At 46.4% G+C, this 26,096-nt stretch overlaps 2 protein-coding genes and 1 long non-coding RNA gene across 6 annotated transcripts; all 3 read right to left on the bottom strand.

Annotated features, from left to right (window-relative positions):
* Window positions 1–350: 350 nt before the first annotated feature.
* On the bottom strand, window positions 351–3,022 carry LOC120684389. 2 transcript variants are annotated; one of them, XR_005679273.1, is made up of 5 exons: window positions 2,273–3,022; window positions 1,693–1,788; window positions 1,194–1,292; window positions 936–1,048; window positions 351–542 (listed from the first exon to the last, which is right to left on the bottom strand). It is a non-coding gene; the product is annotated as an uncharacterized LOC120684389 (long non-coding RNA). The 2 variants fall into 2 exon arrangements; XR_005679274.1 differs by having other exon boundaries at window positions 351–539; window positions 2,273–2,885.
* A 5,598-nt stretch (window positions 3,023–8,620) lies between these two features.
* On the bottom strand, window positions 8,621–11,125 carry LOC120685990. Of its 3 annotated transcripts, none has more exons than XR_005679913.1 (3): window positions 10,016–10,056; window positions 9,611–9,910; window positions 8,621–9,528 (listed from the first exon to the last, which is right to left on the bottom strand). XR_005679913.1 is itself a non-coding variant. In XM_039968139.1 (3 exons), exons 1-3 carry the CDS (start codon window positions 10,779–10,781, stop codon window positions 9,076–9,078), a joined length of 1,440 nt encoding a protein of 479 aa, XP_039824073.1. In that variant the 5' UTR covers window positions 10,782–11,125; the 3' UTR covers window positions 8,621–9,075. The 3 variants fall into 3 exon arrangements, 2 of the variants coding, with proteins under 2 accessions (XP_039824073.1, XP_039824074.1); XM_039968139.1 differs by lacking the exon at window positions 10,016–10,056 and adding an exon at window positions 10,095–11,125; XM_039968140.1 differs by lacking the exons at window positions 9,611–9,910; window positions 10,016–10,056 and adding an exon at window positions 10,095–11,123.
* Window positions 11,126–20,883: 9,758 nt separating this feature from the next.
* LOC120684481 lies at window positions 20,884–22,671 on the bottom strand. The gene is made up of 5 exons (XM_039966332.1): window positions 22,376–22,671; window positions 22,087–22,254; window positions 21,819–22,008; window positions 21,409–21,676; window positions 20,884–21,323 (listed from the first exon to the last, which is right to left on the bottom strand). Exons 1-5 carry the CDS (start codon window positions 22,418–22,420, stop codon window positions 21,005–21,007), a joined length of 990 nt encoding a protein of 329 aa, XP_039822266.1. The 5' UTR covers window positions 22,421–22,671; the 3' UTR covers window positions 20,884–21,004.
* Window positions 22,672–26,096: the final 3,425 nt, after the last annotated feature.

Here is a 26,096-nt window from a genome sequence, read left to right on the forward strand (position 1 = left end):
ATCAATTTCTACGCTTCGGCTGTGGTTCCGATCGTCGACCCTCATTTTACATGACATGCATGCTAGGGCAGTTACCATTGCAATACTTAGGTCTAGTTCGGGAGCAAGGTTAGGGGAACCCAGGGAGAGCAACCCCCCGAGGGGGATTTTGCCATATGTTCCTTTCCCTGGGATCCTTCCCTTCTGGGGGTTTGCTTCTCTGTTTCCATTTGGAAACTAGAAAAAGGGGAATTCAGAAAATAATGAAATATCTCAAAAATTCAGGAAAATCAAGAGAAAAAAAATAGAAAATATGAATAAGACAATATCTCATATATAATGGCCGATACCAGCATCATCACAAGATCATGAAAGATTAAAAAAATGTCTCTTCAACAAATAGATATTTTATTATGAAATCAGACAATCATAATTCTCCATCTTTACATCCAAAATCTAGCAAAATATGAGCATTCTACGTTGTGATCAGTTCGTGAAGTACTTGACATTTTGTTTCTTCACACCCCCATTACCACAGGAAAGGTAAAAATTTGATGTATCTGCTGCATGACATGAAGCAAGGATCAGTACAAATTTGATAAGCCCATTACCATAGGAAAGTAAGGTGTACCAGTAGTAAAGGTGAGACAAGCATACAGTAGTAAACTATGGCGCTACAGGCATATCGTAGTAAAGGAGATATGGCAAAGGCAATCAGTACATAACTACATACTATATAAATTAGATCAAAAGGATTAATCTATGCATTGCGCTCTACAAGGAAACAAAATTAGCTCTGGATCAAATGCATCGTATAGAAAAATAGTAGTTGCTCTACTAGTAGTTGCTGCAGGACATGAAGCAAAAAAAAAAGGCTAGATTTGATAACTAGCACAAGGTTAGTAGTTGCATATGCTCATGACGGATCAAAAAGAAAAATAGAAAGAATAATATACCTGAGAGGCAACAAATTGCCAACATGCTGAACTGCAGGCTTGGTAAATTCCCAATGAAGTATCTAGGATTCCCCATCAGTGACAAGAAACTTGAAACCTCTCATTTCAGCGAGCTGGTTGGAAAAATGATTGGATATAGGATAATTGCTCGACAAGGGATCAACAATCATTATCAGAACTCATGGAGGATAACTATCAGAACTTAGCCACAGAGAGACTAAATTAAATAGAGCAAGGGCTGATTCTGTAGCACCATACCATCAAATCAATGTGCTGGCTAACTGAATTATCACTCCATGGAACATGCCCCAGGCCCCAGCACCAAAAGCACTGCCGCCACCATGGCCAAAGCAAGGTCTGCCATCATTTTCAAGTATATATATAATATTATTTATTAGTAAAATAGTGCTAACTGTTTTAGGTCTAGCAAATATTACGCGGAGTATTTATTATTCTATTATGTCTTGCTTTTGATACAGTGAATTATTTCAAAATTAAAACAATATAGCATGATTTGTTCGATATTTACATTCTTGTCAAATTCAGTGATAAATGGCAGAATTTAAATCTACAGGACAATCACATAGTGTCAGACAGTAAGTTTTATGGTCCTAAGAAAAAGAACAACTAGGCAAAAAATGGCAGATTGTTGGCCATGATGAAATAGGAAACCCTCACATAACTAAAACTGTACACTAAAGTAGCTCATAGCTTATCAAACTGACACGGGAAATTGCGAAAATTAACCTACTCTCACCGATCACCGTCTTGTCTGCGTCGAGGAATGCTAAACCCTTCGCGGCGTCTACTGCAATGTTTAGTCGGGTTGACCAGGGCAGCACAGTAGGAATCTCTGCAGAGATATCACAGAAAAATTCAGCAGGATCCTCACAACATGATCTCAGTTCTCAAGCTACAATGAATAATGTTTATTGTTTAGCATACATCATCTTCAGACATTCAGGCAGGATAGGTCTATCAGTATTGTTGCACCAGGATTTCAGGCAGGATAGCCATATAGAATTTTGATTTCTTTTACACATAGGTTACCTAGAACAACTGCTTGTATATATGAAACAATTTGGAGATGGATCCAGTCAATGCGTGCTATTTCCTTATGACCAAGAACAGATCAATCAGTGATTGCCACTGATCTAGCAACTATATGTGACTTCACTAGCCTCTGACCTATGAACTCTATCTCTATCCAGAGCAAGCTATAGTATGAATGCTCAGTTCCGCATGCGGCTGCTACAAGAACTACAAGAATTGGATCTTGGAGATCAGCAAGGACAGGATCTACAGGAACTCAATCAGGATGGGGGGTGGGGACTCACATGTGCCTAAGAAGAATATGATGTGGAGCCGGCCGAGCTGGAGGAGGCGCTACTGTAGATCGAGTTCTCCGAGGGGGTGGTGGCGTTGCAGCCGACGGGGAGACGAGCGGCGGAGGGGCGGCGGAGGTAGAGCAAGCGATGGGAGGGCAGAGGGGGGCGGCGCCCGGACGCGGAGGGGCGGCGGCGCCTGGTGGTAGAGGGGTGGCGGCGACGGCGGAGGCGGAGGGAGGCGCCGCTTTTCCTCGCGACGCGTGCGAGCGACGGGGAAGCGACGCCCGGCCTCCGGAGGTCGGGAGGGTTGCCCCGTGGAAAATTGGTGGATAGGGTCAGATATACCCTTTCCGTGGGCTTCCAAATGGCGAGATGATTTGGCTCGTGGCCGATTTCCACGTGGGCTTCCAGCCCAGGGAAAAGGCCGGGTTCCCGGCGGGATTACGGGCTTCCAAACTAGCCCTTAGGGATTTCCAATTCCGTTCCACAGGATAGTGATGATTATATATTACAAAGTAGTTCCACAGGATAGTCTTGATTATTACAAAGTACGTGATACTACAGTTACACAAATACTGAATACATTCAAGTCCTAAGGAACAAACCAAAGGCCATCAATCCCTCAGTTGCTCCATGTACCCATTGTTGTTGATGTTAAAATATTGCATTGTCGTACATGTCCATTATGTGGTAGGACAACTGGATTGTAAATGTCTTCACGATCACACATAGGCCATGTTTAGATCCGACCCCGTAAACCCCGTAAACACAAAAAAAAACATCACATCAAATGTTTCGACACATGTATGGAGTACTAAATGAAGTCTATTTACAAAACTTTTTGCATGGATGTGTTGTAAATCGCGAGACGAATTTAATGAGCCTACTTAATTCATGATTTGCAACAGTGATGCTACAGTAGCCATCCGCTAATTATTGATTAATCATGGATTAATTAGCATCATTAGATTCGTCTCGCGATTTACAACCCATCTGTGCAAAAAAATTTATAAATAGACTTCATTTAGTACTTTAAATTAGTAAGATTCTTTTGAAAAAAATGTTGCAAGGGAACTAAACACGGCCATACTGAAGTCTGGATCATGAACATCATTATCTCTAATGAAATTATGTAGTGCCATGCATGCAACAATTATTTTGCTTTGCTTTGTTTGATGATAATTCGGGATGTCAAACAGTATCCTCCACTTGTTCTTTAAAACTCCAAATGACCGCTCTACCACATTTCTGAGCGAAGCATTGTTGTGGGGATTTTTAGGGGTACCCACAGCCGGGTGGCGGAGCGCACCCGCCTATTCCCAGTGAGGGAGTACTCGGGGAAGTACTAGGCGATGGGGCTGGATCTTCGCTGAGACAAGGACTCAAGAACACTCGATTTAGAGTGGTTCGGGCCGCCGGAGCGTAATACCCTACGTCCACTGGGAGATGTATTGTCTTGGTTGTGTGAATGAACCTATCCTCTGCTGGCCTTGGCTCTTGCCCAGCCTGAGGTTTTCTAACGGCGCTCTCCCCTTTTATAGATCAAAGGGGGGGGCGGATACATAGAACGTTGATGCCCCGACAGGTGGGCCCAACGTGACTGTGGCTACAGTGGTAGCGAATCTTTCCTTCGATATGCGTACTGCTGCTCTTCTGACACAGGGGTCTTCTCTTGTTCCGTCAGCTAGGTGCCCGTTGGAGTAGCGTAGCTTGCGGCGTGGCCTGCTGAGGCTATTATGTAGCGTCATAATGGGTGAAGCCGAGCCGTCGTATCCGACTGTTACGGCAGACTGGCAGACGCGGCATGGGCGGCGCCATCGGCTCCACTGCCTTGGTAATACGCGATCAATAGTGCCCCCTGGTCAGTCAAACGCCTCGGCTTCCACTATATCAAAGTGGATGTCCACCCACTGCAATGAATGCGAAGGTAGGTGGACCTCAATATGAGACCAAGGGCCTCATACACGTGTCGGCCCCGGACCACCCTGAGGCGGGGCGTCCAAACTTTCCCTTTGAGAGGGGTCCGGTTGCTATCCAGGACCCTACGCGGGGTCCGGGACCCCGCGGGGGTCTGGATTCCTTGGGAGGTCCGGAGCCCCGGCTGCTTGCGCTTGAGCGCCTGTTTTTCCTGGGACACGTGGCGTTCCCAGACCTTCCCCGGCCGTGGAACAGGTTCGGACCTTTGTCGGGAGGACAGGACCTCGGACTGCAGGGGTCCGGCTGTTTGGTTGTAGTCAAGGATGACTACTAAGGCTCTCGCCTAGTCACAGCAAGAGGGGGTACCCCAGTCCTGGGGTACCGACAGTGGCCCCCGGGCCCACCTCGGGAGAGGTACGAACCCGCGGGTGGGGCCACCACCGTGATGTGTTCCTACGCAACTTGATTGCGTTGGTGTGCTCTTGGAGAGAGTGGGCATCCCGGACCCCTGAGGCCGGTATGCTTGTTGCCTGGTTTAGGTACTAGAGTGCTCTCCACAGGGCGACGAAGGTGTAGGCTTAGGGTACGGAACCAAGCTAAGCGACTACACGGACTTCGGATCGCTCAGGGGGTAGCACTACTTCCCGGACCCGGCTTTTGTCGACCGTGGCGAGCGGTCTCCGCCGGAGCGGGCCACCGGAGTGGACTTGGAGCGACCGGGGCGAGCGGTCTCCGCCGGAGCGGGCCACCGGAGTGGACTTGGAGCGACCGTGGCGAGCGGTCTCCGCCGGAGCGGGCCACCGGAGTGGACTTGGAGCGACCGTGGCGAGCGGTCTCCGCCGGAGCGGGCCACCGGAGTGGACTTGGAGCGACCGTGGCTGACAATCCGATGAAGCATGTTACCGGACCTCATAGTAAGGTGCAAAGAAACCAAGCCTTATACTAGAAGAGAGCCCGGGACCTCTAAAGTCAGCAGTCCTGGATACTAGAGTACTTGTAACAGGGTAGTGAAGTACGTAAACTTAGGGTACATTACCAGGCTAAGCCACGCGGAGCTTCTCTACCCCAGGATACAAATACCACTTCTCCAGAGCAGGTCCTTAGGGGTCCGGACCGCCTTCCAGCTAGAAGGGGTGTCTTTACCTGACCACAAGCCAGCAACTTAACTTGGATTGTTAGCAATAAGGGAAACTCCGGTCAAGAGAAAAGAATAGTTAAACCAAGGCGAATAAATGTAATCAGGGTGGAGCCTAGGCAAAACTGAGGAGGAAAATCTCCTTTATTATTGTGGTTGTCACGGTATACATCGGAGGTCGGGATTACGAGGACGGACCTCCACCGCTCCGGACCGCTTTTGCCTGTTTGTGTGATAGGGCCAGAGGTCGGGTTTACAAGGTCGGACCTTGACCGCTCTGGACACACACGTAGACACCACGCTATTACAAAGGAGAAAATCTCTCATTCCTTTCTTAGGAGTAACCTACGGCTGCATGCTATACAGCGTGTTCTTCTTCGGAGGTGAAGGCGCCCTGAACGTGCCTGAACCGCATCATCCAGCATCACCTCGGGAGCTCGGGGGACCCCTCCTTGCCTAAGAGCTGTCACATGCTTACATGGCATGAGACAAATTCTTTGGCTTTGAATGGAAGAGGCCCCCTCCCCCTGCCGTCGCCGTTGCCGATGGAAACCAGAGCCCTTGCGCAGCAGATGGACCGGTGCGACGCGTGGAGAAGTGCGGTCGTTCGCCGGCTTGTCCTTGGTGCTAGCGCCAGGGGCCCCCGCACGAGGAGGCGGGGTCCTGTCTGCAGCAGCACCGAGCAACGCTGAGGTGGATCTCCGGCGCTGGAGACGGCGGGACGACACGGTCAACTTCCTCCGGGATGGCCGTCGGCTCCAGGCTCCATGTTGAGAGAAAGCCTTGAGCCGACACCATGCCACCGCTGAGGAGGCGTGGCCGTTGCTTGAGAGAAAACCTTGAGTCGACGTAGGAGCAGCGGCGCGCAGCGGCGCCTCCGCTGTGCGCTGCTACGCCGGCTCTGAGGTGTCGCGGTGGCGACACACAGCAGGCGCCGCTGCCGTGCGCCGCCGCACCGAGGGCGTCGGAGTGCCGGTGCCATAGCATGCGGAGTGAGTGTGCCTTCCTTCATCTTCAAGTTCGCCGTTGCAGAGGGAGAACACAGCCTAGAGGCCTGAAGATCCAGCCAACGCCTGTGATCCCCACGGACGGCGCCAGAATGTTGTGGGGATTTTTAGGGGTACCCACAGCCGGGTGGCGGAGCGCACCCGCCTATTCCCAGTGAGGGAGTACTCGGGGAAGTACTAGGCGATGGGGCTGGATCTTCGCTGAGACAAGGACTCAAGAACACTCGATTTAGAGTGGTTCGGGCCGCCGGAGCGTAATACCCTACGTCCACTGGGAGATGTATTGTCTTGGTTGTGTGAATGAACCTATCCTCTGCTGGCCTTGGCTCTTGCCCAGCCTGAGGTTTTCTAACGGCGCTCTCCCCTTTTATAGATCAAAGGGGGGGGCGGATACATAGAACGTTGATGCCCCGACAGGTGGGCCCAACGTGACTGTGGCTACAGTGGTAGCGAATCTTTCCTTCGATATGCGTACTGCTGCTCTTCTGACACAGGGGTCTTCTCTTGTTCCGTCAGCTAGGTGCCCGTTGGAGTAGCGTAGCTTGCGGCGTGGCCTGCTGAGGCTATTATGTAGCGTCATAATGGGTGAAGCCGAGCCGTCGTATCCGACTGTTACGGCAGACTGGCAGACGCGGCATGGGCGGCGCCATCGGCTCCACTGCCTTGGTAATACGCGATCAATAGTGCCCCCTGGTCAGTCAAACGCCTCGGCTTCCACTATATCAAAGTGGATGTCCACCCACTGCAATGAATGCGAAGGTAGGTGGACCTCAATATGAGACCAAGGGCCTCATACACGTGTCGGCCCCGGACCACCCTGAGGCGGGGCGTCCAAACTTTCCCTTTGAGAGGGGTCCGGTTGCTATCCAGGACCCTACGCGGGGTCCGGGACCCCGCGGGGGTCTGGATTCCTTGGGAGGTCCGGAGCCCCGGCTGCTTGCGCTTGAGCGCCTGTTTTTCCTGGGACACGTGGCGTTCCCAGACCTTCCCCGGCCGTGGAACAGGTTCGGACCTTTGTCGGGAGGACAGGACCTCGGACTGCAGGGGTCCGGCTGTTTGGTTGTAGTCAAGGATGACTACTAAGGCTCTCGCCTAGTCACAGCAAGAGGGGGTACCCCAGTCCTGGGGTACCGACAAGCATGATTTGTGTTAAATATTTCTTTCAAACCTCTTTCTTCCGGGTCTTCAGTGTACATTGCACTCCTGTAAGGTGCAAGATAACCCGGTTCGTTTTCATAGCCCAAGTCTACCAAGTAAAACTTCCCTGTATGAATTTTTTTCGTAAGTGCGTTGGACAATTGAGCAATTAGGAGAGAAAAGGAGATATCAAATAGCTTCTCCATACCTAGAGGTGGATGTGGGAAAATGGCTCCATATTTTTTACGTGCATCTTTGAAGACCAAATAATCATGAGCCGAGCCAGGGCAACCCGCAGCAACAAATGTGAATCTCATATCAAAGTCACATATGGCCAAAACATTATGAGTCCTCCTCTGATTTTTATTTGTATATACTATAGCTTCATTCATTGGGACTGCTACTGGTATATGTGTCCCATCTATGGCTCCAATAGCATTGTTAAAGAAAGGGTAAAATCTTCTATCATATAGCTTTGTATGCATTATCTTAAATTCACGATCCTTTGGGTTAATGATATCACTTGCAAGCTTGTTCAAGCATTCCAACACTTTATTAAAAGTCCTGGTTATTGTCTCCATTGATCGATTAAAACAATTTTCAACTTGTCGAATTGGTTCAGGGGGACCAACAGTCCAAAAAACATCCCCAAAGCCTCCTTAGATGTCATATTCCTTGTTGACCGTAACCCATACACTCGCACTAGCAAGTCATGAAGTTTGTCAAACAGAGGGCGTCCCATTCTAAACATGTTGTAGCAATATAGATTGTTGTCTAATGTTCTCATGACCCATGATTGTCCACTTTCCGGAGCTAATCTGTAATAACAACTGCTTCTAAATGAGTCACAGTATTGCGTACCGATGGAATAAGCAACCTGACCAATTACGTTGTTCCACTTCTCTGCCTCCTTCATAATCTCCCTTCTCTGGCTAACAATGATGTGTTGTTGCTCACCTAGCTCATCCTCCTCATCCTCCTCTGCAATGAAGTTCGTAAGCACCTTCATGTCCTCGGCACATAGAAAATCCACCTTCGACATAGTAAAAAAAATAGTTGAATGTCAAATCGCAATTCAAAATAAATTCAACAGCTAATATCACATAAAAGAAGCATAATGGGGAATAGAAGTCTCACAACAAGACATAATCATCATACATATATGCAGCATAATGGGAAATAGAATTTGCACAAGACGACATAATCAACACAACAAGTAGCATTATGGGAAATACAAGTTTAACAACACATACACATGACAAATAAAGTTTCACGACCTAATGAGCACAAATACAAGTAGAACCACTGCAAACTAAGAGTTTCACAACAAAGCATAATGATCCCAACTGAAACTACACGTTTCACAACAAAGTTGCACTCAGCAGGTCTACATAGAATGTCCACATGAAGCGCTTTTGCTCTTTTCTTCTATTTTCTTCCTCAACCACGATAGTCTAGCTTCATTTGTTTTAATGGCCATGAAGAGGGTCCTGTAGCCTGCGCCCTGGATAAACAAATCGGATCCCATAAGGAACTCATCTGAAGTTTCCTCAACACCTGTATCCCTTATCAATTCCATGCAATATTCTATTTCTTGTCTAATCTCTGCCTTCTCATTAGCTGCCATCTCCTGTCTGGACTGTAGCATCTTCCCTTTGTGTACGCAAGATGGTGTTTTGACGTTCCAATATAAGCTGCCTTTGTGTCATGAACTCTGCATGCGCCCTATACTCCACAAACTCTCTTGTTTTCTCTGAACAAGTCTCCGCCTTCTCCATGAGGTCAATCACAGCTTTGACAATAGGACTCTTGGTTCTCTTCGAAGAACTATTGCCCGTTGCGCGAGAACTGGTCCCCCTTTTATGAGTGGAACTGGTAATGTGGTTGATCATCTGATTACCTCCTTCTACATCACCTGATTCGCCACCTCTTGCTTCCGAAGCTTGCATGTATGCATGTAAAGGGTTATATGACCTCGATCCATCTACTGGCAACCCAGAGAACATATCAATGAGCAACTGCATGTACGAAGGACTGCGGTGCTGAAATATCTGAAACTCTCGTTTCCCCTGCAATTCAAAAAACACACAAGTTCAGTACTATATCATGCGTCCAATGCATTGAGCCCGAAGCATGTATAAACAAATTTACCGCCGTGATCCACCACCCAAACGGTGCTCTAATTTCTCCCAAAGGGCCGATGGTAGTGCCTGTATGATTTAGTGTTTTGCGCCAAAATACATACATGTCCTTGCATTTGGAATATCTTCGCCTCATTTGAGGCACTGAATGATAGTAGCCAACAAGTCTCTGGTAGTTCTCTATAAGATTATGAAACCCAACTCGAGACATTTCACCATTGGGGCAATTTTCAATCCTCATTTCCCTCAACCATAGATCACAAAAGTGGTAGATGTTCATTTTAGTCCAATGTGGCGTGTCAAACCGGTTCTATTACACAAGAAAGAATTAATAGGCCATTTGATTAGGCAAATATCAATTACTTACTCACATTGATACGAAATAGCACATTGTGTTATAAAAAACATTGCATACCAGTTTCAACAGACCACATTGGTGTACTTGTAATCAGTAAATAAGAAGTTTAGTAAGCAAACATTTCATTTTCGCTTACCAACTCGTCGTTGCCGTTGCCGTCTACTCCTGCATCTTCTTCTTCTGCTTCATCTTCATCATCTTCTTCTTCCACTTCATCTTCATAATCTTCTTCTTCACCTTCAGCAACTCCGTCCACTGCAGCCATGCTGGGTGGCCACATTGTACACCCGCCTCTCCAAATGTTCAACATGTTGTTGCCACGGGAGGTGTGTACACCAAGGGAACCGTACGAGGGGGCACAACAATGGCCGACTGGGCATGCTTGAGCTTGATTAATGGAACAGCTGACGCCTCCATCGCACTGCATAGGCCGCCCATAGCTGGCTCCGCCACGGCCGTGCAAGGCCGTAGGGGACGCGCCAAGGCATGCTCGAGCTTGAATGGAAGAGCCGATGCCTCCGACGGAGTGCATAGGCCGCTCATAGCTGGCTCCGCCATGACCGTGCAAGGCCGTAGGGTACGCGCCGCGGCCACGGCTGACGCCTCCTAGCAAGGCCATACACGACGGGTAGGAGCACGCTTGTCCGGCGCCACCGCTGACCGAAGTGTTGTTGCGCGAGCAGCTACGGTGGGCACCTCTGGCAGCACCCCTCTGCGCGGGAGCCCCAACGGCCTTGCCCGCAGTGACTCGACGGGGATGCTCGTCGACTGCGGCATGGGCCTGATGACAGATCTGCTCCACGGTGAGCTGCAGCGGCTCCATTCCCGCTGCAGGATGGCCCAAACCGGCGGCCGGAGCTGGCGACGAATTTGCCACCGAGAAAGCCTCGTCTTCTCAGCCGGCGGCCTCGGAACCTTCGGTCCGATGAAAGGTGGTACGGACATGGCCGGCCATGCTCAAGGATCCGGAACCTCGACCGGGGAGGGGGGGCGGCGCCGATGGCGGAAGCGGCGGCGGGGGCGTCGGTGTCGGGTGGCGAGAAGGGAGAGCAGAAATGCCAGGGTGGCGCCGTCGGCGGCGGCGGCGGCGCGCGGGACGGAGCAGCGGGCGCGCTAGCTGGGATGGATAAGCTCGATGTGTGGTTCGGACAGCAGGTTCACTTTCACCACATTGTTTCAAGGGCGGGCTTTCCACAACCTATCTTGCACATTCTGAATATTATTTGGAGAAACAGCTTATTGCAGTCAAGACTGAAGACTTTTACTTGGAGACTTCTTAGGCAAGCGTTGGCGACAGGACAAAGAGCTGGACGCTTTTCCCAGCATATTGATGAAAAATGCGCTTGTTGTGGAAACTTGGAAACTGATAATCATCTTTTCTTTTCATGTCATTTTGCTAGAGCTGTATGGTTTGCAGGAACGCCTTCCATCAGAACAGACCTCCTCCCTCAAGGACCACAAGGAGTACAACAAGAAGTAAGCTCACTCATCACCCCAACTACCTCTATGCAGGAGATTCAGAGGCTGATTACCACTATGTGGTTCCTTTGGAAAGCTCGGAATAATCTCAGGTTCAACAAAAAAGAGTGGAAAGTTTCACATGTCCTTCATGCTGTTAAGGCAGACATCCATATCTCACACACTATCACACAAGAGTTGCAAAATCAACCTTCTGCTCCCACCCAGCCACAAAATACAGCACCACCACACAACAACACGCTACCACTTTTTCCAGGAACAAGATGCTATGTGGATGCAGCAATCACACCAGACGCACAGAGGTCGAACCCAAGACAAGCTTGCCTTGGAATTTTAATCCAAGGAGCACAACAAACTACACTCAACAATGTCTTCATTCAGGCAGTTACTGACTCAGCGCTGAATCCACTACAAGCTGAGACACATGCCCTAACGCTAGCTTCAGGAATCATCAAGACCTTAGACATTAATCAAGTGCAATACTTGACAGATTCTAAGCTACTTGCAACAACCCTTCACAAACAAGACCCGGTCACTCAAGCCGCTGACTGGAGAACAAGACCACTGATTGCAGATTTTCTCTGCAATTCTGAACAAGCAAACTTCACTGTCATCAAGATTCCAAGACAAAGAAACTCAACTGCACACGATCTAGCGGCTCAAGCTAGATCTCAAGCTGACCTTCCAGCTTGCCTTTTTGCTTGTAACAATGCTAATCACTTGGCACCTTGTCATGTCCATCTAGCTCTACAAAGCATACATTGGGGCAACTACCGCCTCATTTCTGTATCTTGTATTTGATATTTCAATAAAGTCCTTAAGTATCAAAAAAAAAGGGCGGGCTTCAATGCCGCCTGCCTGTGTTGCCAAAAAAAAATTGTGTCGGTGAGAATCGAACCAAGCACACCGAGTTAACGAACAGAGAGTTTCACCACTGGGGAGTAACCGGAGATTTGTTCTCAGTTGGAATAACTTCTTTTTATTCAAAACTTCACCTGAGCAAATTATTCCAGCCGCCATCTAACTACCTCGCCCGCTGAAGCGTCCTCTCAAAAGAGAAGACTTAAAAGTGATACATTATCAGTCCCAGGAGGCTGATAACACTTTTATTACATCAGATGGTACATCACTGTACACCTCTACGTGGAAGTAGGCAGTGAAGCGCCACTATCACGAGAATAACAACTAACACCCACACGATGATATTAACTACGAAGAGGGGGTCGTCAGAGTCTTGCGCCATACAGAACTCCTGCGGGTGACCCTAATCCACAGCAAGGATGGGTGCAGGACGGTACCCCTACTCAGCATCGTCAGGAACGAAGTCTGGATCTTCCTCTGTAAAAATTAAGAATGGGGTGAGTACAAACGTACTCAGCAAGTCCAACCACACCCACGGAGGGGGTATAAACAGAATATAATGCACAGGGTAAATCAAGGATAAGGCTAGGGTTTAATTTGCGGAAAGCGAATTTTTATGTAGGGGTTCATTTGAAAGAAAGGATTTTCAAAGCAAGTTTTCTTGTACCAAGTAACACGTAGTGTTGATCCACACATGATCCAAGTTTTAAGTTGCTACCGGACTCCTCATCCGCCGTAGCACACGGCACAACTGCCGGACGCACTTCCAAAATAACTCACGCCAACCCATCCATTCCCAGAAGAAACACTAGTTATGTGACCACACCGTAACTCGCCCAGTACCGTGGGCACGGCTATTCGAATAGGTTTTAACTCTGCAGAGGTGTGCAACTTTATCCACAAGCGGGGTACCATAGCTCGAACACCGTAGTGTCGGTGTAGATCCCAACAAAGCCATTACCCACCTTAGCTAGACCTGACTAGCCATCACGGGATCCACCAAGGGGTCATTGACCTATCACAGAGGTTTTAACCGGGGCATAAGTCACACAGAGCTAATCCCTTCTCCTTGATCACCCGTTGCTCTCAGCTCTCCTGATGGCTATCAGACTAACTAGTGGGGTTTATGCTAAGCCGTTGCCCATACAACGGTCGAGTGGTTTGCACGATAGTGGAGTTAGGTGAGATGACACACCAACTCGGTCCTTAAATGTGACAAGATGGATATCGCCCTTCCTTGCTCTGCCACACAGGCACGAGGACACCCATCGGCAAATCACACAGAAATGCCATCCATCCCGTCTAAATTCATCTTTCGAAATTCCATTATTCTCCCTTCCCACACACGCACACCTTTTCTTTATAAAACAAGTTGTATTGTATATAAGGTCCTAAGCGTTCTAGCAGCGATTAACGTCCAAACAAAACACATTCAGACATTAATCTAGGTGGTCAAGGAATGGTTATAACAAATCAAGGGGTGGCTATCCAATTGTGTTTTCAGCAGGCAAAACATATGCAATTTTGTAAAACATGCCAATAGGTTGTGTTTATAAAAACTAGGACAAAACATGCATCAAAGGGCGGGATTGAACTTGCCATCTTCAAATCCTTCCGGGAGGTCCTGATCGAAGTACTGTCCTTCGGGTTCGGGGTCGCGGAACTGGTCCTCGTTTGCTTGCTCACAGTACTGCTCGTCGACGGGTTCTCCCACGTTCACACCGTGATCTACGACGCATACGAACAAACACATAATCAGGAAAAAGAAATAAAAGTTTTATCGTTGAGCTCGAATTGGAAACAATTAAGATATGGAGATAGGAGTAATATTTTAGGGCGATTTCCTAATGGCATGGCCAAAACTATGTTAGGATTGGCGTGGTAAAGTTTTAGGTCGATCGGGGGTCGTTTGGCGCATAAAATGATAGGTTACAGAGAGGTTTAGGGATCGAGCGGGGGTTCAAGGGCCTTTTTGTAAATATTTTTGAGGGGCAAGGGCTTTGTTGTAATTTTTGAAAACATCGGGGACACTCTGAAAAAGTGTAGGGGTATAATTGAAATTGTGCTTTTATGGTGGAAGGGTTTATTTGCGAATATAATAAAGGGCAGGGATTTATTTGCAAAAAGGTAAAAGAGTGGAAGGGCTCTTTATAGAATAGAGGAAAGGGAAGGGGGTTTTGGGCAAAATAGCCCTTCTTCAACCTCTCTCCCGTTCCTCTCCCGTGAAACAGAGAAGGGGGTGTCTGGGGCGCCGGCGGTGGCCGATTCCGTCGTCCCAGGGCACGGCGGCGGCCTGGAGGAGGGGAAAGAGAGAGAGGGTGACGAGGAGAAGTGATTTCCACCTCTCGATTCGGGTGGTGGTGGCCTGGAGAGGCGGCGCCAAGGTGGAGGGCGGCGACCGGCTCTGACCGGCGCGACGGCGACGCTGCGGGGCTTGGCGGCGGCCAGGGCTAGGGGCAACGCGGAGAGGAGGCCGAGGGGGTTCCCATCCCCTACCCACCTCGAGCAGGAGCAGCCTGTAGAGGCGCACCCACGGTGGACGGCGGAGGCGAGCAGAGCAGCTTGCGGCGGCGCTCGGGGGCTTGGGGAGAGCTGCGCAGTGATGGAGGTGGTTTGTGGTGGTGATGAGCGACGCGAGGGGCTTCTTATAGACCAGGGAAGGCGGTGGAGAGGGCGAGGCGGTGGTTGCGGCCGGCGAGCCTTGCGGGCGCCATTAATGGCGTTTGGGGCCAGCTCGGCGCTGCGCTGCTCGAGCGTCGAGGCGAGCTGTGGGGTGTGGTGGCGCGTAGCGGGGACGAGACATCTCGGGCAGGTGTGAGCAGCAGCAGTGGCGAGCACAGGGGGGTGGCAGCGGCGGCGTGCGGCGTGCGCGCGCGTGCGCTGGCGCGCGGGCAGAGCTCGTGGCGGCGCTGTTGCTAGGCGACGGGCGGCGCGGCGAACGCACGTGGGTGCGGTGCTTGGCGTGCGTGGGCGGGGCCGGGAGCAGAGGCGAGTGGGATCGGGGCGGCCGGCGAGCGGCACGGCCAAACGGTGCGCATGCGCGCGGCGAGGGCAGAGGGCGGCAGCGGCGGTGCTCGCGCGCGTGTGTGTGCGCGGGCCGCGCGTGAGGTCGGCCGGGGGGGCGCGTGCAGGAACGGCGTGCGGGCGTGGCCGAGCTTGGCGGGGTGCGCGGGCTGGGCAAGCGCGAGGGGGAGAGCGGCAGAGGGGGGGAGGAAGGTGAGGGGGAGAGGAAAAAAAGGAGAAAGGGAAAAGAAAATGGAAAAAGAAAAGGAAAAATGAAAAATGAAAAATGAAAAAGAAAAAGGGGGAGAGAGAGAGAAGAGAGAGAGAGGAGAGACTCGCGCCGGCGCTGATCGCGGCGACGACCGCAGGGCCGGTCGGCCACGCTCAGCGGTCGCGTGCGCGCGGTCGAGGCCACAGGGAAAGGGGTCAGGGGGTTGGAAATCTGACGTTTGGAACAGAGAAAAATTTCGGAATTAGGGTTCAGGGTTTTAGGCGGATTTTGAGCTCAACGATGAAAAGTTTTTTGGAAAAATAATTTAGCGCGTGATTTAATTTTGTTAGATTTTCATGATGTCACACCCGCCCCTGTAAATGTCCGCATTTATAAGGCGGCGTCTACCTCATCGTCTTTCTGCTCTCTGTTTCAGATCGACCAGCACCAAGAACAGAGGAAGCTCGCTCGATCTCTAATGCTGCTGTTGGGGCGTGGCTTGTGGGAGCAGACAAGGAAGGTGGGTGATGAGTCCAATGCCGCTGCATAATCTCACAGGCGGCCACCGGTGAGCGCATCAAAGGTGCAAGTTTGATAAAAAAAAATCAGGTAAATGAATATGCTTTTTCAATGTGTATGTTTATTTGCGAGATTATATGTTCAAATAGTTTCTAACAAGATGTAGATCTTTAGACACTATAGTTGGATCTTGACCGGCTTTTCAAGGTAGATGTTGGAAGGATTTTAGGATACATGCATCTAAATGAAGAAATGATTAAAACAAGTATCATATTTATTTCATGCTTATATGTTCATGCACATTTCATGTGTACATGTTCATGGATTAAAACAAATAGGGGTGAATATGTGTTGAAGTATGTATATAGAACGTGGAAATTGATATCTTGAGCTAAATATCATGCACATTTCATGCTTACATGTTCCTGCAAAATATGTAATTTGATTTACTTATGTGAAATGACATGATTCAATCTTGAACAGTTATACTAACCAACAATGTGGCTGCCTATTTTTAGAAATATGGGCAAATGACCTGTGGTCAAATGGTTGCTAATTTATTGTCAACCTTGCCTTGTTGTTAGCTTGATGAAATGAATAAAATATGAGTTGTTGAACATTTATATGCATTGCTATTAGTTCAGAGTGAAGACATAATTTTCACTTGTGGTAGTAACAAGATAAAAGGCTTGCTATCATTATAAATATGGGCAAATCATTGTTGATGTCAGTACAATGAACATGTAAATTGAATTCCTAGGCCCAATGTGGTGGAAATTAGTTACATTGTATCGAATTTCGACTCCTTGTATTAACACTATATAATGTACTACATTTTATGTAATAGATGGATAGAGCATGGATGTACAACACATCAAGAATTGATCCAAGCTTCATCGCTCAAGTTTCTACTTTTATTGAGATTGCAAAGAAGAATGCGGATATGGAGAAAGCAACTGGAATACGATGTCCTTGCATCGATTGCAGGAATGAGAGTGTAGGAAAAGATCGATGACATCAGCGAACATTTGATTACTCGGGGTTTCGTAGAAAACTACATGACTTGGTTTCACCATGGTGAGGGTGGTGGTCATCGCGAAGAGGAAGTTGCTTATGAACATGAGGTTGGTAGTGGTGAGGAGAGTGGCGGATATGAGTTTTCTCATGCGTATGGTACACCACACATGAGTGAAGAGGCAACACAAGCAGAAGAAGAAGAAGATGTTCTGATGGCAGGCGGTGAGTTGGATGAAATGTTGCGTCACGTAGAACCGCAAGTGTTAGCTGCCAGCGCGAAAGGGCTAGAAAATTTTGAGACAGTTAAAAAGGAAGCAAGGGAGCTTTTATATGAAGAATCCAAGGGTTGTGACAAAGAGTACAACATGTTACGTTCGGTCCTTGAACTCTTAAGGATAAAGGCTAGACATGGTTGGTCCGACGCTAGTTTTAATGACATGTTGGCTCTCCTAACGGACCTCCTACCAAGGCCTAATAAGTTGCCCGCCAACACATATCGGGCGAAGAAGGTGATTTGTCCTCTTACACTGGGAGTTCAAAAAATTCATGCATGCCCGAATCATTGCATCTTGTACAGAAAAGAGTTTGCATCCCTAGATAGGTGCCCAACATAGAAACATTAAAAAAAAATCGCTAAAATGTGTTCATCTATTTATTGGAAACACACACTAGCTACTTTGGACAAAATCTTAAGTGCAAACATCTATAGAACCAATGAACCACACACTGCTACATTACTGAAAGTAGTTTCAGTTTTTAGCATGGTGCTAAAGGCACTCATCCGGCTTCAAATCTTGTGGCCCCAATTTACATGCGCACAACACAAGTGCTTATCCGGATGGAGAGGTACATGAATTTTGCCGTTGGCCTCAGATATGCAAGGGACATGCATGTATATCTGAGATTGGGAGTGATTTTGTTGAACCAAATTTATACTGTATATGGTATTTGGGATACATTTCCATCCAATCAATTTCTAGCATAATGAGATTGGGAGTGATTTCCACCAACCAGCAGCTACATGCAGGGCAACGCGTGCCAATAGTAAAGCCGGCGTTCCTCATTGGTCAAGAACCGCAGGCAACGGATGGAGCAAAGCAAGAACCCTAGCGCCCGAGAGAAGAGGGCAACGAAGACAAGGACAACTCGGCGAGAAGCTGGCGGAGAGCGTGGACGTTGGATGGAAATCGGTCGCCCCTCATTTTGTGCCGTTGCCTCCTCTCACAACACGTCTCGTAGTCGCACCCACCTCCCCCCCCCCCCCCCCCCGGGCGGCGGTTCCGGACCTACAAGGGTCAGTGGGCCAAGGACGGGGAAGAAAAGCCCGGTTTGGCCAATTTCAGGTCCAGATCTGACTTCCAAACCAGGCAGCGGAAGAGGCCACGTTCCGGGCCGTTCTAGGACAAAACCAACGAGGGGAGTAGCATGAGTTTGCAGTATATTGATCTGTGTCCAGTGCAATGTTCATGCTTAACACATGAGTGTTTCTGGGACCATCTTAGTTCAATTGCAGAACAAACTGACGATGAAGGTGTCTGGGTGGCCCTAAACCTGAAGTGTGCACGTTCTTTCATCGGCATTAATTAAGAAGGAAGTTTCAAATTGCATGATCCTGGCATCTAGTTCTAGGTCTACTAAGGTTGCTAATTCTCCAGTACAACAGTACACGGACATATAAGCTATGCAGCTAGCAACAATTAGTCTGGGACCAGAGAGTAGTTCCCTTCTTCTTACTGTCTTATGTGCAATGTGTTTAATTGGTCCTACTGACCGGGAAGAGGATAAAGGTTCTTAAGTCAATCTCTATGAATATAGAAATTTAACTGCAGCGTAAAATCCCCAAGCTGGCCCTAGGAGCTGGTTCCCGCCCAACCTAGAAACAGCCGATGAGCGGAACCGGAACGAGGCAGCAGTCTGATCTGAGTGGGCAGCGAAAGTTACCGGCTGTTGGGGGCCAGGGCAGTGGAGTGGGAAAGTAGGAAAGATATGCAAAATCAGCACATTCGATTGGTATTCAAACAGCTAAGGATGTGCAAAATATAGCATTAGAAAGTAGGAAAGAGAAATACGATATTAATAGTTCAAGCAACTAATATTATGAAGATGAGATGCGAACTAGAATAAGCCTAAGCTAAACTTGTGGCCTAGCCAGTACTAGACAACAACTGTGAACTTAAAGTTACAATTTGATCATATAAGCGTACCTCTTCTCCTTGATACTTAAAGTTACAATTTGATCATATAAGCGTACCTCTTCTCCTTGATCGCATCTTTTACAAAGATATCGAGTTTATTCCTTTTTATAAGGAAATCAATATCAGTCTTCTTTTGTGTGGACGTCATTTCTTGCACACACAGCCTTATGGACATGCCTGCCACAGTTTTTTCCAAATAGTCATGTTTCAAAATACCTTCAATTAAAGTATTATCATCTTCATTCAACTCTAGCCAATCATCTTTATGAACTTGGTGAGAAAGAATCCCGATATGTTGTATTTCTTGCACAGCTAAAAACAGATTGTCATGAGCTCTTTGTGCAGACCCAAAAGAGTAGGTGGATAGGATTTGCATGCCACCAGGATTATAATCCACAAGGCAATAGAATTTTATTTTGGGCACATATTCTCTGATTTTGCCAAGAGCAATCCTTGTAGCCACGTCAGGCTGACCCTTCGCCGTCACCGAGACACATTTCTCCAGCTATGGAAACTGTTTGCCAGTTAGATAATGGAAGGCAGTTTCCTTCTCTATCACAATGATACATTCGATATCCTCCCCAACCTCTACAGATGTTACAAGATCAGCTTCACTTGGAATCAATGTTTAAAATAGCGGGCTAAAGCATTTAGCGGTTAGTGTTTGTATAGGCTAAGAAAGGCTATAGCGAGTTATAACCTAGCTAACCGATTTAGCAGTTGTGTAAATGCAATGTGTGGATAAATTGATGACTCTAATCAACTCTATACGGGAACTCAATTCTTTATTCATCGTAAATTAATATAACACAAGACCGTTGCACTCTTTATGTAGCTATCGTACCATGACACTACTAAACTACATGACAACCATGCCATCTCCTACTTAAGACCTCTTATGATATGGTATGGCAAGAGGGGAGGGAAGCACCCCTATTTGTAGGACTACATGGCTCATATGGTTTTGCCATGTGTTCATCTTCTACACACTTCTTTACAAAATATCTAACTTCAGAATTTTCCTCGTACTTATCTAACCATACAAGTATCTAATTTCTAGAGTATTCATATTTTACCATGAAGCATGGTAACCATGATTCAAGTATACTCTCTAATCTTCTAGAAGCTTCTCACAATTATACATTTCTACTTCAACACCATGCATAAATCTATGAGTAATTTTTCATATAAACATGAAATCAAGAAAATTTCATATACTGAAGTACTCCTGGGCTTCATTCTCTTGTTACAACATTGAAGAAATACTAAATTTTATAAATGACGAAGCTCAATATTAAACTAACAATAAATAGAAATTAGTTATATGATTTAGCTAGCTAAATAAACCTTAATTTAGCGGCTATAGCGGGATATAGCCGGCTATTAGCAGATTTAGCATTTCAAAGCTAAGAGATAAATATTTTAGCTTTTTCTTCTTTCAAAAGCTATAGCAAGCTATAGCGGTGGCTATAGCCGGATATTTAGAACCTTGCTTGGAATTTGAATTCCATATGCGCCACCAAGATTCCCATCAACGATGAGCCCATCTTCAGTATACAGCTTGATGTCTCCCTTTAATGACCCTTTCGGTGCCGCTCTGAACTTGAGGGATTCCCGAGAAACTCGCAACATTATAGAAATTTCCAATAATGCTAAGGAGAACCTTCTCTGCAATTCCTTTTCTTTCAAATTTGGTTCGTCAACATCCTTTTTGCACATGTAGTGCAAAACGTTTTCCCTCAAACCACTGATATTGGAATCCTACAGAATATTTGCAATAACATCCAGGATAACTTTCATCCTTCTACCTTTTGCTTCACCACATCTGGAACCACCGAAACTGGCGCGGCACAATTGGCCTAAAGCCTCATTAAAAACATAAGCTTCTTTTCCTTCTGTCCTCCTCTTTGCTGAGACGAAATATCCTCGTTTTTCAAACAGTGCTTGTACTCTTTTCACCCTCCTCAGTGCCACCTCATGTAGGACCCCTTCAGCAATTACGAAGTCTTTCCTGAGTTTCTTCCTCTCCTTAATATCGATCCCGAACTTCTTTAAAGTTCGTAAAGTGTCGAACTCAGGGCTGCACCAATGCAGAAATAAATTCAGATGGCATGTGGTATACACATTCAATTCAATAAAATGTCAGCACGAAGAAAATGCAATACCTTGCATCATCCGGGTAGATAGATCCATCACTCAATTCAAACTCACTAATTGTGGCACGAGCGAAGAAACCAGAGATGTCATGGTAGAATGATTTATCCACATCATCAGACACATCAGACTCTAGTTCTGGATCAAAGTCGGGATCTTTTGGATCTTCGTAATCATCTTCTTCAGACAAGGACTCCTGCTCAGAATCATCATAATAATCATCTTCTTTTTCAGACAAGACATCATCTAGTTTTTCTTCATCTTCAGTGTAGTAATCATCTGAATATTTTCAGAGAACAAAAAAAATCAATTAGTATATAGTAGAAATCAAAATTATTGGAAGAGGTAAGACATACCCAAATCAAAGGGTCTAGGTGTCAAATCAGTATTAATCAAAATTATTGGAAGAGGTAAGACATACCAAAATCAAAGGGTCTAGGTGTCAAATCAGTATTTTTCTTGGAAGGCTTCTTCTTTATCAGCTTCCTAGGCACTGAAGTCCCTCCCCCCTTTGATATCAATCGTGGAGGTGTTTGAAACTCCGCTGGATCATAATCTATCAGGGTGAATGTACGATGTTCTGCATGTTTGCTCATGTGCTTATCTGATTCCTATAAGAGAATACAATATGTTAGCTCAATTCATCATCAGATTTTGGATTATAATGCATTAACATGCTCAAAACTTACACTGCGCAAAGAGAATTGTTCTTTACACATATCACACTTGAGGTCATGTTGATCTCTCATAGACGAAAATGTTCCCTCATGTGCGGTGATTTCATGATGATCAAAGATTTCGGCGACATCCCTCAATAGGATGCCACACTCATTACAAAAGAAAGATAACAGAATGTCCTGCATAGTCAAACCAACCGCAAAATATTTTCAGTTGCTTGAAAAGCAAGGTAACTTAAATCCATACCTTATTTTCAGTTGCTTGAAAAGCAAGGTAAAATATTACAACTTAAATCCATACCTTTTCTCCATCCCCTTTATCCTCCCCACCCGATGGCCCTGCCATCCCAAGCTGCCTCAAAGGACTGCACAAAATTAACACTGTAATAAATAAACAGAATAAAGGACTGCACAAAATTAACGCTGTAATAAATAAACAGAATACCAGGTTTAAAAGGGAAAAAACTTATACAAATTACACTAAGATCTAATTTCAGTTATCAGTATCAGCTTCTTAAAAGTTACTTAGAAAAGGAATCCATCTTTGAGTGGGGAAGCAAGAGCTGGGGCTGCTTAGTAACACAAGCCGATCTACACTGCAAGCCGGTCTGGACAGATTTTGATGCCTCCGCAGCCGTAAAAATCTATACTCTAATGCAGTGGCTGTAAAAATTCTCTCTCTCGCATATTTTTGCATTGTGGTTGTCTATTTCAACCAACTTTGAGTGGAAGGCAGGATCTCTTTAGATGCGGTGCATAGGGGATGCATGGAAGTTTTTTTTTGTTGCCATTAACTTCAAAATTTCAAAGAGAGAGATTCTAGGGTGGTTGTTACTTTCATGAAAGACGCCTCACGCGAGAAAGATTTCAGGGAGGAATTTATGGGTGCATTAGTTGAGTTGCTATCCATTTTGGTGGATTCGTATGCATTGATATCTGAAATTTATTTGCATGTGATTGATTCAAATTTTTACACTTTCATAGTGGGATACGCCTGAGAGTAATTAACATACAAACAAGGAATAATTATGCATAACACAAAGTAATTTGACTCAATATATTTTATAGACTACCGAGCAAGGAGTAATTAGTCATAGAAACTTGAAATGCATAGTCGTAGATGTTTGTGAATGTAAATAGAATTATGAAAAATTGTTTGTTGTTATACAAGGTTACTCCTCAAGTCTCTAAAATTTTATTCCTTGTGTATTTGACCAATTATTCCTTGGAAGCATTTTCTTTATTCTTTGTGAGTAATATTCAATTCTCAACAATCCACAAGAAGTAATTTTTTGGGGGTAAGTAATATTCATTTCTTTATTTTAAATTTATTTTTGCAAATCTGCAATGCCTTTAAGTAATTTTTAAAACTTAGAGTAGTGTTTTAACAAGGAATTGACCATAATAATCTTGTTTAACTTCAAAATTACTGATTGCACCACCAAACAAGAAGTAATATTTTGCCATACTAGATATAGTAATTTTCCATTTTATATGAGTACAGTTAGGAGTAATATTCCATAGTGCACACAAAGGAGTATGCATAGCATACAAAGGAGTAAACATAGTGCACACATGTGCTAAACATAGTGCACACAAAAGAAGTAAATTTCATTGGCAAGTTGAGTAATTATCATTTGAAATATTACTTATTGATAATTTGGAAATTCCATTGTCGTGTTCAAAATAACCATAATAAGATGGTGTAAAAATTGTGTGTATAAGGAGTAAATATCTTAGAAGCGTAGATAGAAGACTTAGTAGCATAGCATGGAGTAATAATTGATTGTTTGGAATATTAATAAGTGATAATAAAAAATCACAGAATCAAATATGGTGAAATCTGAATCCGCGCACAAGTAAACAACTGCATAAGTCTTGAATCCTCTACGAAAGCCAAATCATGTTCTTCGTACATAGTTGACCTTAGCACGGACAAAAACTAATATGGCAAGCAGTGATGCTAAAAATAAAAGAACAAAGCCTATCTAATTGCTCTTAGTCGTAGATGCACCCTCCGGGATCGAGCTAGAACCGAAAGCATCTCTTCCTTTTGCAGCTCCATCTTCCAATGGGAACTGATGATTTTGTCATTGTTGAGGCACAATCGGAAGGCTTCATAATCGGGAAGCACCTCTCCATCACCACTTCCCTTCTTCAACTAGGAACCTGATCACCATACTCCATGCTCAGCACATGCTGCTGTAGCGAAAATGGCCTCTCATGCCATATTTCAATATATTGTTTTGGCGATTGATGACACACACAACACTTGGACTAATATGATTGTTAAGATGATCATTCTCAGACTTTTAGGTTCAAGTGATGACAAAGAGAAGATAGGCAAAGTTAGGCCCGAAGGGCCGCCCCTCGCGGGTCTCAGGGCAGCGCCCTGAAAGCTCTTCGATCGGTAGCACCGGAAGAACCGACGCATGAGCATCGGTGCATCCGATGGTTGTCGGAAGAACCGACGCCATGGTATTTTGGTGCAGAAGGGAATCGAAGCTAAGTCAGCTTATAGGCACCGGATGAACCGATGGTTCAAAAAGGGGCGTCGGTGCATTGGGCATACTATGTCCCAGAGACGATGTCAAGCGCCCAGGAGAAGATTCTTCAGCACCGGTTGAACTGGTGATGCATCGGAGCAAAGCACCGGTGTAATGACGTCAGCAAATAGTGCGTCAGAAGCTCAATGGCTACTTCGGGTCTGAGAGTGACCGGATGAACCGACGCTACCCCAGGCAGAGGCATCGGTTCATCCGATGATACGCAGATTTTCTGCTGACCGTTGGAGCAACAGCTACATGACTTGGTGGCCTATATATACGCCTCACCCCGGCCATTTGAAGCTTGCTGGAGTTGCTGAACATCCCACACACACCAAAGAACATCTCCAAGCCATACAAGAGCATCAAGATCATATCATTATCTTTTAGCACTATCTTGTAAAGTGTGAGTGCTAGAACAGCTCTTAGTGAGTGAGATTGCAAGGCCTTGAACCTTTGTGCTGTGGTTCTCTAGTGAACCAAACAAGAGCTTGGTGCGCCGGCCTCCTTGGAGCTGCGAAGCTCGCCGGCAACGTCATCGACCCTCCGACTTGGTGTGGAGCGGCGACGACATCTTTGTGCGGGGGACGTGGAGACTCCATCCTTTGTGGAGAAGCTCCTTAGTGGAACCCGGGGCCAAGGTGACCGTGATTGTGTTCACGGAAAAGACTTGGTGGCCGAGTAGCAATACTCTTAGTGAGTGCTACAACAACGTGGATGTAGATGTGCCTTTGTGGCTAACCGAACCACAGGATAAACACCCGCGTCAAGAGTTTGCTATCTCCTATCCCGCTCTTTAAGCTTCCGCATTTAATACTTGCAACCTTTGTGCCTTTACTTTCATAGAATAGTTTCTTGTTAGGAAAGTTTATAGGGTGCATAACTCTTTTGGGATAGGGGTTTCACACTAGAACAACCTAGTTGCACATCTAGATAGCTTGAATTAGTTTAAGTTTTGTGTAAACTGGTTGGAGCCATATGTCAAGATTTTTTATTAGTACCTAATTCACCCCCTCCCCCTTTTAGACTAGAACACCCGATCACTTTCAGCTGCTAGGGGCATGGGCCGAGAGCACGATGGCTAAAGTCCGGCCATCACCGTGCGCCGTGCACAGTCCCGCGAGGGACGTCATGCGGTGCCGGCCCGAAAAGAGCCATCGTCGATGTTCTCTGGGACGGCGCTGTGGAGTGTGCTGGTGCGGAGGTCAAGCACCTCAAGCGCGGCGAAGACGGTGAGATGCTACGGGGATGGGGCTGTCGATGGTTGATGACAATAATGGGTATGGTGGTCTCCGCAGAACGAGGGATCCTGATGGGATTTGCATATATAAAGGGATTCTAGACAGTTAAACCCCGTCAACAATTAATTCGGCCACCCATACGTGAAATCAAGACTCAGCCAGGTAGATATTTATGTCGTCAATTGATTTTAGCCAATTTATTGCATGCATTATCTCCTTATTGTGTGGTCCGGTT

This window comes from Panicum virgatum, chromosome 8N (assembly GCF_016808335.1).
Source record: "Panicum virgatum strain AP13 chromosome 8N, P.virgatum_v5, whole genome shotgun sequence".
NCBI lineage: Eukaryota > Viridiplantae > Streptophyta > Magnoliopsida > Poales > Poaceae > Panicum > Panicum virgatum.

Bases quoted from the DNA above. Each gene is read 5' to 3' on its own strand.
- LOC120685990 (XM_039968139.1), bottom strand. From the start codon at position 10,781: ATGGAGCCGCTGCAGCTCACCGTGGAGCAGATCTGTCATCAGGCCCAT. The intron at 9,911-10,094 runs GTAAGCGAAAAT...CTTGTGTAATAG, and splicing joins GCAACGGCAACGACGAGTTG to AACCGGTTTGACACGCCACA. The intron at 9,529-9,610 runs GTAAATTTGTTT...TTTGAATTGCAG, and splicing joins TTGGGTGGTGGATCACGGCG to GGGAAACGAGAGTTTCAGAT.
- LOC120684481 (XM_039966332.1), bottom strand. From the start codon at position 22,420: ATGGCAGGGCCATCGGGTGGGGAGGATAAAGGGGATGGAGAAAAG. The intron at 22,255-22,375 runs GTATGGATTTAA...TTGACTATGCAG, and splicing joins ATAAAGGGGATGGAGAAAAG to GACATTCTGTTATCTTTCTT. The intron at 21,677-21,818 runs GTATGTCTTACC...GAAAATATTCAG, and splicing joins ACCTAGACCCTTTGATTTTG to ATGATTACTACACTGAAGAT.